The sequence below is a fragment of the Abramis brama genome (genome assembly GCF_963993115.1).
Source record: "Abramis brama genome assembly, chromosome: 13".
Taxonomy (NCBI): Eukaryota; Metazoa; Chordata; class Actinopteri; order Cypriniformes; family Leuciscidae; genus Abramis; species Abramis brama.
This window is the reverse complement of record NC_139975.1, coordinates 7506537-7522081: the sequence shown is the minus strand read 5'-3', so window position 1 is coordinate 7522081 and position 15545 is coordinate 7506537. Positions and strand designations below refer to the sequence as shown.

Here is a 15545-nt window from a genome sequence, read left to right as displayed (position 1 = left end):
TTTGTTTGTCTTTTCTTTATGATGTTTTAATGCCACATGCAAAATGCACCTTTAACATTTACATTTTCTGAAATTCTATGCTCATCTTTTAATTAAGAGAGCCATAAATATTAGCCTGGGAAAACCCAGACAAACTTCCAGCAAATTTAGATTTGCTTATAACTCAGTTACTACTGAGAATGGTCTGGTTTTAACCAGGCTAATAAATATTAACATTTTACAGCTGTAAAATAATTGTATTTTATAGTACTACTGATCAATAAAATTGTGGGCCAAATTATACAACCTTACAACCAAGCATGACAAACCTGGTGCTTTATTGGAGAAAAATAGATTTAATTCCTAATAGTAGCACATCTCTCCTCAACCCATGTGATTTGAGGTACCATTCATATCTGTAGTCAAAGTTTAATAATTATATTAGGGCTTTTAACTTTGTACCAAAAGTATGAGCAATAGAAGGATGTTATTATCAGGGATGTGAGCAATAGCCTGCACAAGTATTATTTCTTGAACTTATTTACTTATTTCTGTACAAAAGTCATTTATAGCCAGTACAACCCATCAAACAAGGAAACACAACAGCACACCATGCTAAGTCAGCAATCGTGACAAACACGCAAAACAAATCGTGAAAAGTCAAATACGGTGAAAACATTCAAAATAAGTTGTGAAAACATGCAGTCAACCAAATGTGATGAGGCTGCCTAAACATAAATGATTCATATTACATAGTTAAAATATCATAAAACATTATATCAACAAGAACATAATACTTCAAACCACTCTCATAGTGCTGAATTCAAGAGCTTGTAAAATTAAAAGAAATTCACTGCCTAGTTCCTCTTTCTTTTTTTACAGTAAATGAAATACTTCCGCGTATCATAAATTTCCACTCATTCATCTGAAACTAGAACAGTACATGCCTTCAAACCATAATACTGAACGTAAAACTGATAATGTTACATTACATTAGCAAAAAGCAGCTCAAATTTTAGAAAGGTCGCAAGTTTGAGACCTTGCACATGGTTTGGATCACCTGCTCGGCGGCGGCCCGACAAACTTCCCCCTTCGTGGCTCGAGCGCTGGTGCTTGGAAGGATCTGGACGGCCCCGTACAGAGGCAGAGGGAGGCCTGGGATCAGGACTTTGAAGGCGAAGTAGAAGAAGCCGTCGGGGCCGGTGTGATTGTAACGGACTTCGTACTGCGGTGTACCGAGTCCGTTCGCCTCGCACATCCTCTGCAGCTGAGACACGGGGTCGCGGTTCACGGGGGGTTGAGCCATCATCTCATCTCTCACCGGGGCGGTCGGACCCCCCACGGCCCGGAAGAAGGGCAGGCGAGTGGGGTGTGCTGGGACATCATGATGAGAGAGCTGAGGATACAGGTGTGGAGGGCTGAGGGAGGGTTTACTGAGGGGTTTCAGACCAGGTGAGGTGAAGCAGTCATCTTGTTCGGTCTCCTTGATACGCTTGGACTTGGAGAAGGACGTCCAACTGACGGTAATGGAAATGCCGCACTGCTTCCTAAAAGCTGGAATGACATAAGAAATACACAGCCTAAAGATAAATGTTTATTATTTCATGGTAGGGCTGGGCGATAAAACAATAAGGGCGCAGCACAAGATTACTAAGGCAGATGTGTTTACACACTTATCGGTCTCGATCATGTGACCACTAAAAAGCGATGTGACAACAACCGTTTGAATTCAGTGTAGAACACAAATGTCTCTGAGTTAAACTAGTTTCAACCAGATAAAACAGCGCTGACATTCTCAACAGCAAAACATGTGCTATGAACGATCCAGTTAGAAGGCTTTTTGATCTACAAATCGCCATCATTTACCATGGATTTACAGTAGTAACACTAACTGCACCATGGTTTTGTGACAGAAATGTGAGAGATTGAATTGTATTATATTATTTATGTAGATATGTATTAAATGCATTGGAGTAACAGAATATAATTTTGTTATTAAGCTACAGCATTTGTGCATTTCTAATTATACTAAAAGTGTTTATGCTACTGTTTTTCATGTAAATACCAAAGAAACCATATAGTTACATTTTACCATAGTATCGGGGTGCTATATGCGTGGTTTTGTGTATGATACTATGGATGACCAATGGTTACATTTTAATAAAACTAGAGTCCTAACTCAAACAGTTAGAATATATAAATTTAATATTATTAATATTACAGCCTGCACTGCAAACTGCTGAAGATGTGTGCCATCAAAGTCGTACAACACAAACCTGTTTCATGATTTGAAACAATCACTCATTGCACGAAACTGAGAAATACATTTTTCTATCAAGATATTTCTTTTGTTTAGAAAAAAAGACTCAGATTTGTGAAATGTTCAACCGTTTGGCAAGTGTTTGTCATGTTCTTACAATTAAGAGTAACTTAAAACCAGTCTAGTTTCTACAACTTTCACTTGGGAGTGAAAATCTGCCTTTAATCTTGAATGAATTAAAGATTTGACATTTATCGTGATAATTATCTGCATCGACTGATATAAAACATTTTACTGTAACAATTATATACCCAGCCCTATGGTGACGTAATATGTCCAATATTAAAGGTGACCTATTATGCCCTTTTTCAAAGTCTTGGTTTTGTTTTTGGGGTGTACTAGAATAGGTTTTCATGCTTGAATGTTCAACAAACACTAGTTTTCACATATTTTATATTGTTGCAACACCTGTTTTCCCAGTCTGACAGTAATGCTCTGTTTAGTTCCTGTCTCTATGAAGCCCCTCCTTCTGAAAAGCACAATGTGCTCTGATTGGTCGGCTGGACCAACGTGTTATTATGATTAGTCAATTGCTTTGAGCACGTTTCAGAAATGTCACACCCCTTAACATAGCCGCACGTTTCAACACACTTCTAACGCAACTGAACCAGGCCTCGTCCCCCTTTTTTTATTTTGTGTCATGTTTGTTCCCGGAAGAAAACACAAGACTACAATCGAGGCGTTTCAGGGAGTTCAGTAAAAAGTGCGCACTGATGCTTTCTTTTTAAAACAGCCAATCATTTCATAATCAAAATATTTCCATTTCCCAGACAGCATACCTTCTACAAGCACTTTCTTGGCCATGGACGCCGCGTAGTGGGAGGAGTAGTTCACTAGAGCCACGGCCTCTCTCCCTTTGGGCCCGGCCAACTTCAGCAGGACGTCCTCCACACCCTCAGACATCATTTGGAGCATCATCAGCATCTCCGCCCGATTCACGTTAGTCGGAAGATCCCCCAGACGCAGCTGCCGCTTCTCCGTGCTCCTGCGAACCGTCAGACACACCCCCTCCTGCAGAGGGTACTGATGGAGGGTCATGACGGCGGTGGATGCGGTGAAGGGGTCGCCGTACTTTGCGTAGGCAAAGCCCCGGTTCTGCCCGCTGAAGTTCATCATGAGGCGAAACTCATAAAGAGCACCGACGCTCTGGAAGAGAGGAATCAGGCGGTCCTCGTAGACATCATGTGGGATCTGACTGATGAAAACCTCGCACCCCGGGCCGGGAGCAGGGCGTCGCCAGTCTGGAGGAGGAGAAGAAAGGAAAGGTCAAAATGAGCAATATTTTTGATCTTTTCTGCAAAAACAAAAGTGAATGAAATTAGATTTCAGAAGGACTTCATGAGTAAAGTTGAAACAAAGTATGAGAGCAGTATGAAACTGAAGACTTGACCTTGGGCAATTTATGCATCAATCCTGTTAAAATTGTCATAATGACAAAATTAATAATCATAATAACCATTATTATTAATAATGATTAAGTCAATATGTAAATGAAATATCACATATATAAAGTATAAATAAATATACAATAAGATAAATAAAATACAATATAGTCATTGCAAATTACAAATGTGATAATATTATTATTAAGTGACTTACATTTAAGGCAATATTGCATGTTTTGGCTCTATTTTGGCGATGGAAATAGTTCCAAACAAAGCAACAGGACTTTTTTTTTTGAGTCTCTGAGCAACACACAGCAGTGTTTCATTACTGAATAAACAAATCATTTGAATGAATGATTCAATGACTCACTCTTTCCTGAATGAATCAGCCGTTTGATCGAATCGGTTGAAACTCAATGACTCACTCATTAACAGTGACTTACTGCCACCTACTGGGCGTTTTAATTTCATATTTAAAATCTTTTCTAATTTCAATTCAGCGTTTTATGTTCAAAACATTATTTATGCATTTGTAGCAAGTTAAATGCATTAATGTCGACTCTGAGCTGCATTAAACAGACTGTGTAAATACATAAATGCCACTTCAGAATGATGCAGTGCAAAGATTGTGTTGTAAATAAATATACTATAATGATTTATACATGTTAAAAACATCTAAAGGGATCAACACATTAGAATTTAAACTCCAAACCTTTCATCAACCATCTAAATCTAATCTAAAACCTTCCAATCAGCATTAATTGAGCAGCAATGAGGACTTGCAGCCTAATTGATCTCCAGGTGTCCATGTTTCAATGAGGTAGAGGCAAAGCACAAAAGAGAGGCATGGTTCAAACTTTCATCAGATGGCTACAATGTATCATTCCTTCTTGACAAGCTATTTTAAACCGAAATGATGAAGATTTATGCTTAAAACCTCTGAAAAGAGAGGCCAGAAGCAGGCCATTGTGCCTCCGCACAATGTTATAAAGGAAAACGAGAGGCTTCTTTAAGTGATGCCATGTGTTACAGCTCTGTCTTCATCCACATGAAGCTTCAATCTCATGCAATGAGACATAAAAGAGCTTGAAATGCCACAGGTTGTGTTTTAATTGCAATCGGCTGATCTTAGTTCAACTCAAGAGCACTTACCCGGAGGAGGACCACCATATTTCCTCTGCCCGTTGACCTGTGTTAAAGTGATGGAGCTTTTCTGCACCCATTCTTTCAGTGACTTCAGTCTCTGCGGGTTCAAAACCTGCCAGCAATCAAATTAAAGAGGTGATGTAATGCTAACATGTTATATCGATGAGCTCACGTGCTCTTTAACGTCAAACAGTGATGATGCCACACAATAAACTCCTCTTGCGCAAAGTTTAAAGTTTAGGCAAAAGTATGTTGTTTATAAATATCCACAGTAAATAAACTCGCTTACCTGCTGTTGCTGTGGTCCCTCCATGTCTCTGACTGTCCGCATAAGATGATGACACACCTGTAAATTGGTTGAAAAGTCAAGCAAAGGTCATTAAAATAAACCGCATGACTCCTCTAGAGACACTATTGGACACACTTGAGGAAAGTGGGCGGATTCTCATATTTCAGTCCTTAAACAGAGATGATACTGAGACTTACAAAAACAAGACTTTATATACAGATTGATGAATGTATAATTATTCATGTATGCATTCGTTTCAAGATTTAACACTTTATGTAACTTTTTTAAACGGGTTTACCGTAATTGGGCAACTTTAATCCCAGACGTTCCACTCTTCGCCAGCAGGTGGCAGCCGCGCACGTGATTTTTAAAGTGAACGTCATTCAGCACCCTTGGTCACAGTGTCGCTTTTAAAAAACGTTTTGATTTAATCTTTTGAGTAATATATGTGCAAATACGACGATTTATATATATATATATTAATTATTCAGTGTACAAAACAGCAGGACATATGGAGCTCATCCTATGTTTTTATTCAAGTGAAAAAATAAATGTTTTATTAGGTGTCCTGCTGGGCTGAGTTTGTCACAGGTCATGACCCCTGCACCATAAAACTGTCTACTGAGAAACACAGCAGTGGTTTTTGTTGTTCTTGGACATTCCATGTGTTATGTTATGTTATAGTTCATTTTTAAAATTGGAATAAAACCCAATATAACTGTTTATTACTCACAAAATAAATAACTTGTTTTCTTTATGATAACTGGATGAAATTCACCGAATTAAACATACAAGGCGAGTTCATATCTTTTATGCCCTAAATTATTGAAATTAGCTTTGTAGACAAATATAGCATAGATAGATAGATAGATAGATATCATACAAATACGCTGATTTGCTGCTCTAGAAACATTTCTTATTATACTGTTACTTTTGTTCATATGTGACCCTGGACCACAAAACCAGTCACATGGGTACATTTTTTTAAATTGAGATCTATACATCATCTGAAAGCTGATAAATAAGCTTTTCATTGATGTATGGTTTGTTAGGATAGGATATTTGAATAAATTGAAATATTAAGAAAATCGGCTTTAAAGTTGTCCATTTATGTTCGCGATTGTGCTGCATTCACTCACAAAAATACATGTTTTATATATTTATGGTAGGAAATTTACAAAATATCTTCATGGAACATGATCTTTACTTAACATCCTAATGATTTTTGGCATAAAAGAAAAATCGATCATTTTGACCCATACAATGTATTGTTGGCTATTGCCACAAATATACCCGTGCGACTCGTGACTGGTTTTGTGATCCAGGGTCACATATGACAACAATATACCATACTGCCATTTGAAATGTATTGTTGCATACATACATATATATATATTTAAATATTGCAGGCAACAGTGTGCACTGCACAGAGTTCCATTCCAAACGCATATTTTTCCACACTTAATTTTAAGATGTCAAGTGTGAATAAATAATCTCAAGATATTTTTTTAAAACATGCATTTTTTTTACTACATGCTAAAAACCTGTCTTTAGACTCATCCTAAAAATGCACATTACTATGAAACCTTGTTTTTGAATATTCATGTCTAATTTAAATAAACACTGAGTGTTTTTTTTTTTTTTAATGATGGAAAATGACTTAAAGAGTTTCAGCTCTGGCCAAGTTACAATAAAATGTAGGTCTGGAGCATAAATGACATGAAAATGATCAAAGACGGTATTTTATGAAGCGGCTTTTGAATTAACAGCACCTTAGCGAATGCATGAATTGCAGGTACACAGTTTGTCAGTGTAAAGTGATGCTGTGGCAGATGAAAGGCAAAAGCTTGGCTTAGTTCTCAGTGTGGCCTGCAGCTCTGACTTTTTAGCAGGAGAAAATCCCTCCGTTGCCTTACAGCCTTTTAATTCTCAGAAAAGAAAAACAGACAGAACAGACAACTGGCATTTCCTTTTCTTACTCCCGTCTGCACCTTGCATCCTTTGCATCTTTCAATTTTCCTGGCGGTGAGATGTGCGATATGTCTTTTTACCGTACTGCAATTAAAGTTTGTTTGTGTGGAAATCAACACATCAACACTTCCTAATGTAGCGAAGGTCATATAGACGCCTCACATTGTCACACGTACTGCAGTCACCGGGATAATAATATTAAACAGTTCATTTGATTTACAGTCTGTGCATATCATTTTCACAAATTGGACTTGTGGAAAATGTGACCTGCTAGTTAGGTCACCTGTGGATTGATGATTTTATCCAGCATCAGGTTTGAAGGTGATAACAAAGAATCATATAAGGAGTTTTATGACAAGCATAATTAAGTTGTATTAGGATCTTACTGTGTTTCTTGTTTATACAGTGTTGTGTCTGCCTTTGGCTAATTAATTTATAACCTTTTATATCTAAAGATTGAAATCAGGCCTATCTGACTGATGTTATCCGGTTGCTATGCAATGTGTGCTTCATAGCGACAGCAGTTACATTGCCGTGGGGTCGTCACGCACATCTGTGAGCCTGTCCTGAAATGCGCACACACACACACACACACACACTCATACCCCACCCGCCCCGCCTCATGAAGAGGCTGATCCTGCCCCTCCGCCTCCTCGAGGCTCACCGAGGGACACACAATCTGTCCAATGTCAAAACTCATATCCTCAGTCCTGTCACTCACCCTGTAAAAACTCGCACTAACTTTCAGAGCGTTGCAATGAACTTTAATCTTTTGGCATTTAGGAGGAGTGCTATATATATACTTTTATGCTCTAAATGTTTGAAACTAGCTTTGTAGACAAATATATAGGATGGATGGATGGATGGATGGATGGATGGATGGATGGATGGATGGATGGATGGTGGGTGGATGGGTGGGTGGATGGTGGGTGGATGGGTGGGTGGATGGGTGGGTGGATGGATGGGTGGATGGATGGGTGGATGGATAGATGGATTAATGGATGGTGGATGATGGATGGTGGATGATGGATGGGTGGATGGGTGGATGGATAGATGGGATGATGGATGGATGGATGGGTGGATGGGTGGATGGGTGGATGGGTGGATGGATGGATTAATGGATGGGTGGATGATGGATTGATGGATGGGTGGGTGGATGGATGGGTGGATGGATATATGGATTAATGGATGGTGGATGATGGATGGTGGATGATGGATGGGTGGATGGGTGGATGGATAGATGGGATGATGGATGGATGGATGGATGGATGGATGGATGGATGGGTGGATGGATGGGTGGATGGATAGATGGATTAATGGATGGGTGGATGATGGATGGATGGGTGGATGGATAGATGGATTGATGGATGGGTGGATGATGGATGGATGGATGGGTGGATGGATAAATGGATTAATGGATGGGTGGATGGATGGATGGATGGATGGATTGATGGATGGATGGGTGGGTGGATGGATGGATGGATGGATGGGTGGATGGATAGATGGATTAATGGATGGGTGGATGATGGATGGATGAATGGATGGATGGATGGGTGGATGGGTGGATGGATGGATGGATGGATTGATGGGTGGATGGATGGATGGATGGATGGATGGATGGATGGATGGATGGATGGGTGGATGGATAGAAAGATCCTTCAGAAATCATTCTAATATGCTGATTTGCTGCTCAAGAAACATTTCTAATTATTATCAATTGTGGAAACTGTGATACTTTTATTAGGATTATTGGATGAATACAAAGTTTAAAACTAGCATTTATCTGCACATAACACTGTAAAAGTCTTTACTGTCACTTTTGATCCATTTAATGCATCCTTGCTGAATTCTTTTTAAAAATTTTACCAAAACAATGAAATTCTGTTATTAAAATATATATTCATAAATAGTCGAAAACAATAAGTAGGTGTGACTTCTTTTAAATGGCAGAGTTGGACACACACACACACACACACACACACACACACACACACACACACACTGGTTCATTTAAAATTGACGCTAGAGGGTTAACAGTTATCAGTTGATAATCTCAAAATGTTTGAATATCAGCCTGAATGATATATTTAGCAAAATGTTACAAAAATTTTCATATCTCAACAGACTAATGTTTATTCTTAATTTGTTCTTTTGACTATAGCTATTTATTCATTCATTTATTCAGGAGGTAATAAAGCAACTTCCATCTTAAGTGCAGGAAGAACTATCATTTCTTAAAAGCCTATCAGCGCCACAATAAATAGTAAACAGTAACTGTTTTAGAGAGAGGAACAGCTTGCTCATGGCTGAGAGGCTCCCTGATGTTTTAACCTGGGGAAATGGTGACTGACGTTTCTGTGAGTTCCTCCCTCTGGCTGCACTAAAACCTGATTCTCAGAAACTACTGCATATGTACTTACAGGTAATCATCACTATTATTATTGCCCATACCTAAGTTTAGGAGTTTCAGCAGTTTGTGGTTACTGTGTAACTCATTCAGCTACACTCTTAAAAAGAGTTTAACATCCATGGCACCTTTCCACTGCAAAAAAATAATAATAATAGAGTTCTTTATAGTGCATTTTTAGATTATTAAAATGTTCTTGCACTAAGAAAATAATGGTTCTTTTAAGAACCGGTTCTTTGGGGAACCCAAAAATGGTTTGTCTATGGCATTATTGCGAAAATCCCCTTTTAGAACTTTTGTTTTTAGTGGAAAAAGGTTCTTCAAATTATTTAAATATTATTTGCACAGGGGGAAAAAATGTTTTGTTTTGTTTTTAAGAACTTTTCGCCAAAATGTTCTCTGGGTAACCCTAAAATGGCTCTTCTATGGCATACCTTTATTTTTAAAAGTGTACAGACATGGATGACACCTCAAATCTATAAGATTTACAGGCAGAAAAATATTACATAGAAAGAGGAACCAAAGCCTCTGATTAAATCTGAAATGACATTTCTAATTTATGAACTTTAGCTTTGTGATGCGTGTTTGTTTTTTTCATGTGCATTTATGTGTGTTTCAGTTGGACTCGTACCTGCTGAGCACATGAAACGTGTTTTGTGATTTTTTTTTGTGTGCCACATGCTCTTATTTGCTGGATGATTGCATGTGCAGTGGTGAGTGAGTATGTTTGTGTGTGTGTGTAAGTGAAACATATGAACACTAGCAATCAAGGTGAACAGACGCTGATAATTCAGGTTGCTGATAAAACGTGTCGATGGTCCTTTGTGGGACTTTCATTACTGTAGCGGAGTCGTGCGTCTGTGTTTTCTGAAGCGTGCTGGTCAATATTAGTACTAGAGTCTATCTCAAAGGGACATGTTTGTTCTTCCTCCACCCCACCCTCCTCCTTTTCTCTACCATCTCTCTTTCTCTCTCGCTCTGTTGTGATGGGTCTGATGCTGACAATGAAGACAAAGCCTATCTACAGGAAGTTGAGGTGAACATCAGCAAGGACAAGGTCCTTATAGTGAACTTAATAACACTTTACAATAAGGTCCCGTTTAAAACATTAGGTGACTGCATGAATTAACAAGAACTAACAATGAAAAACACTTCTAAAGCATTTGTTATGTTAATATATACATTTACTAGCTAATACAGGGGTTTCCAAAAAAAATGTAGTGTCAGTCGAAGCCCTTAGACGTAAAATATTAACTTGAAGTACCCTCTGAGATTTTAAGTAATAATTTAACGACACATTCGCATTGATTTTGTAGTTGGACTTTAAAGTGGACTCAAACCTCTTTTTACTTTTGATAGTGTCCACATTCAAACTGGTGTTTTAGAAACACAATCAAATTGAATATTATTATTATTAACTTTCATTACAAAAACGAAGACAAATATATTACTGCAATTCATTTCACTACAGGTTACAATACTAATATTTATGTCTTAAATTCTTCACTTTCAAATGTTCAAAGCCTCAAGCTTTCAACATTTCAAATCCTCAAGCTTTTATGTTGGTGGAAATGCTGTAAACTTCTAAGACCTTTCCAGTGCTGAATGTAGTGTATAAATATGCATAAATGTTTGTTGAGGAGAGGTGTGCTATTAGTTTAAGTTATCAGAATTGCAATTTTTCCCTGGCAGATGATTATACAGGCTCTGGCCCGTGTGCAGGACATCTACGCATCTCAGCACGATTATACTGTACAGCAAGAAAAATATTGAAGGATTTCAGTTTAAAACTCCAGCAGGGGTCAGGGGTCAGGGCCAGATCCTTCATCAGTGGCCTGCAACCACAAATATCAATAACTGCATGCATAACATTTACACAACTTGGCATGCGTTGAACATTCATATTTGATCTGCTTGTTTTTGCCTATTTGCCCCCTAGATCACAAACAGAAAATATTAATTAAATGTTCTGTGCCAGATGCAGATTTTTAAAGTAAATTTATTTTTTAAACCTTCTATCAGACAATTAATGTGTTTAAGCGCTAAGAAATTGCATTATGTCATCTCAAGCTGAATTAATACAAATTAATATGGGTTATTCTGAATAAGTGATGGGATGAAATATTTCGAACTAAAATTTCGGGGTTATGGGGTTTTCTCATTAGCATTAAGATTCAATAATTATCTAGTAGTTTTTAGTAAAAATAGTTTTTCTGTCTATTTTATGTGACGGGGTAGATATGTTACGCTTCACCTGCCAGGCATGAAAAAAATAAAATAATTATGAATCCTAAATGAGAGAAGAACCTGACAACTTTTGAACATGAAGACTCCAGTTATGTCACTTTCTATTCATTGTGTCATTTATAATGATAGCTCACAATTATTGATAAGTTTTGTGATTGGGGGAGAATAAAAATGTGCAGATATAGATTATAGATTAATAGATTATAGATTAATACATATTTGGTCATGCTGTTCTTTTGTTAATTTTGTGGGTTCTTTTTTCTTTTTTATATATTTAAATAGAATAAAAATATTGTGAAAATCATCACACACATAGATAGATAGAGATGGATGGATGGATGGATGGATGGATGGATGGATGGATGGATGGATGGATGGATGGATGGATGGATGGATGGATGGATGGATGGATGGATGGATGGATGGATGGATAGATAGATAGATAGATAGATAGATAGATAGATAGATAGATAGATTTAGCACACTTCATCAAATGTTGTATTGTGTTCACAGAATGACTCATACAGTCTATGACAAATAAAACTTTGAATTTGTAGTTGTCTCTTGCCAAATGTTTATTAACATGTTCATACATGCTTTCATTTGATCTATTTTAGGCCTATAATTTACCACCAGTCATAAAAAAGTCTATCAAACCATTGTGCAAGAGAGATACAAAATTATGAATTCTTCCTGCTGACAAATTCTGTGAGTAGGCCTAGTCGTTTAGCAATTAATAATAGGCTATATGAATTAATTACATGAACTAAAGCAATAGTGCTAAAACTACTTAAGAAGCATGACTGTGATTGTGTGTGTGTTTGTGAAGCACAGAGGCATCAAGCTGTTCTATCTCTGAGAGGGAGACATTCAAACTGGCCGTAAACTAAACACATCTGCCAACTTCCTCTTTTGGCCTCAGGTTATCAAAGCCCTGCAAAGCCAGTGATGTATAAAAAATCAGTTAGGAGATTTTCTCCACCTTCTCTTCATAACCTTGGAGATGTGAAAATATTTTATTCAGTGGATTTAGTCGTTTTAATGTGCCGTGTATATCCCCGCTGCTCGAGCTAGGCTACGCGTGCGCGCTTATGTGTAGTGCTAGTTTGCATGTCAAAAATAGATTGCGAGAGATGAGAATAATGTTTATAATTGCAAAGGCCTTTGTGTTTATATGTGTGTGCGTGTGTGTGTTTAACATGGAGAACTGGTGTAGTGTGAATTGCAGTAATTGCCTTGTTTGTTTTGTTTTTGGCTGGTTCTGTGAGCTGGTAAGCCACTGCTTCACTGCCTCTGATTGTTTGTCATTTGCCATTTCAAGTGGAACTAACAAGCGTACAAACCAAGTGGGATCGAGAAAGTGTGTGTGTGACGTGTGTGTAATACTCTGAAGAAAATATATTGTCTCTTTTTTCTCTTCTCTCATCAAGCAAAATATTTCTTCCACCAACGGACATTTTAATTTGTTACAACGTCCACATCTCTGTCATGTATTGTACACAGAGCTGGATGATTATGTGCCGAGCATAAGTGTGTGTGCGTGCGTGCGCGCGCTGGACTTCGCTTTAGTGTGACACCTGAGTCACTGGAAGTACATTATCGCTAATGTCCACTTCTGTGAAGTGACCTCATAAATGACCGCTCGGCTACACTGGCAGTGAGATAAGAGTCTGATAGTGGAGTGCCACTGAAAAGGTCACAGCCATCGTAAAGCAATGATGAGCTGAGCGAGGGATGAGTGGAGAGGAGAAACAGAGAACAAGAGAACAAGAGAGGAAAGGCGAATGGAAAATCTTTGTGTTGATCGAGGAAAGAAAACCAGTGTGGAACTGTGGGAGGTAAAACAAAAATGTTTACAATGTAACCGCATAAATGGCCTGGCGACCACCCATCATCCCAGTCATAGTGTAGCTTTTACAGTAGGCCTAGCGAACTTAATCGAAAGTTTTGCGATTTAGCGAGAACAAACGCTTTATTGCTGTTGTCTGATTAGAAAAATAAACAGACACGCTCACCTAAATTGTCCTCTTAGCGTTGGAAGGTCAGATTATTTCATGTGAATCGATTCATCCTAAGTGATCCGCTCTCTTAAATGTAGCATTGGAAAGTCCGATTCATTCTAATGAATCGGTTCGTTCTAAATGCTCCTCTTTCATATGTAGATTCATTCTAATGAATCGGTTTGTCCTATCTAATATGTTAAGTTGGAAAGTTTGATTCATTCCAGTGAATCGGTTCGTCCTAATTGGTCCTCTCTCATTTGTTTATGGAAAGTCTGAATCATTCTAATGATTCTAATGTTCATGTAGGCCTAAATGAAATAACTAATTCGATTCCCTGCAGTGTAGGCCTATATTTTCAACTCAGTTATAAAATAAAAATAAAAAGAGTGTTTTTGTAGTAGGCTATTTATTATACATTTAGGTCTACTTATAAAATTTGATGCTGTAGTCTTAATTGCGATTGTTCACTCAAAACTCCAGTTAGCTATAGCCTACATTAAAGGCTATCAAGTAGCTTCGCCAACACTGTAACACTGTGGTGGTGAGTTTTGCACATCAGTCAAGCACCACTCACATCTTTGAAAAGGGTTGATAAAACGGCATCTTACATTTGAAAAGAGGACAGAAAGAGTGGCCAGATTGCTTGAAAATGCAGAGGACAAAAGAATAAGTGAAGTGTGGCTCTCCAGCCCCTAAAAGTCCAACCAGATGGAAGCACTCAAAGTGACGACTCAAGAACTGTGACATCATCAGGGCAATGGCTCTGTATGGCATTTACTCTGATTAGTTAAATGGTCATGATTGTCTGCCCAGCAAGTCTCAGACACACACACACACACTCACACAGATGACCATGCAGGCTGTTGCACTGCGGTAATCAGCCGAATGTGTATCTACATAAGCCTCCTGATTATAGCTCCAGTTGTTGGAGTCAGACCACTTGGACAAATCAAATTCTCATTAAAGTTTAATTCGCAATTCCTGAAATTGGAACAAATGTACAGCCTTGGCATCTCTGTGTTGTCCTGCCAACTAAACTTCAAAATCTAAAGTTCTAACAGTGTTGTGTTCATAGTATCCACGGTCTGGACAGTTCAACGGCCTTATGGGATTTTTCAATATGGAGTTTTGTAAACAAACTGAAACAGAACACCCTGTGAACTCTCCCGATGAAGTCTCGCCTGTTCCCATATTTCTGTATTGCTTCCCTGTTAAATATTGTTTTGTGAGTGATCTTTAAAATCCCAAAAATCCCAACTGACTGGGTTTATTCAAGTCACACATATTTTTTAACATAATTAAATTAACCCAAATACATTAGGTTATCACAAACATTTTTATAAAATATCCTCTTACACTCAAAACAGTGGTTTACACAGCCATAGGAGAAGCTTTAGAATTTTCGCAAATATGCTAATATAATAAACTTTCTTAATCTCAAAGGAACCATACAGCCAAAAATGGTTCTTGATCCTTTAATAAATCTATGAACTATTTAAGAACCATTTACTAATTGGATCTTAAAAGGATCGTTTTAAAAGCTTTATTTTTAAGATTGCACAGTTTGACTGACCAGTCTACTTTACTTTTTTAATCGCTGCAACATTTCACTACTGCTGAAAGAATCACTTGCAAACTTAAATGCTTGCAGCGCAGGCTGAATTTCTGTAGCCTATAGGAGGACCGACCCAGCTCTCCAGAAGGCTGGTCAGGGATTTTGCATGGATGCGCCTGAGAATGCCCGAGCCAATCACTGCGAGGCAGATGCATGTAAAATTCGCCGCTGAGTTTGAGGACT

At 38.1% G+C, this 15545-nt stretch overlaps 1 protein-coding gene across 1 annotated transcript; it reads right to left on the bottom strand.

The window, feature by feature from the left end:
* Positions 1-512: 512 nt before the first annotated feature.
* Positions 513-5174, bottom strand: dnd1 (DND microRNA-mediated repression inhibitor 1). The gene is made up of 4 exons (XM_084133411.1): positions 5120-5174; positions 4837-4942; positions 3079-3540; positions 513-1533 (listed from the first exon to the last, which is right to left on the bottom strand). Exons 1-4 carry the CDS (start codon positions 5159-5161, stop codon positions 995-997), a joined length of 1149 nt encoding a protein of 382 aa, XP_083989537.1. The 5' UTR covers positions 5162-5174; the 3' UTR covers positions 513-994.
* Positions 5175-15545: the final 10371 nt, after the last annotated feature.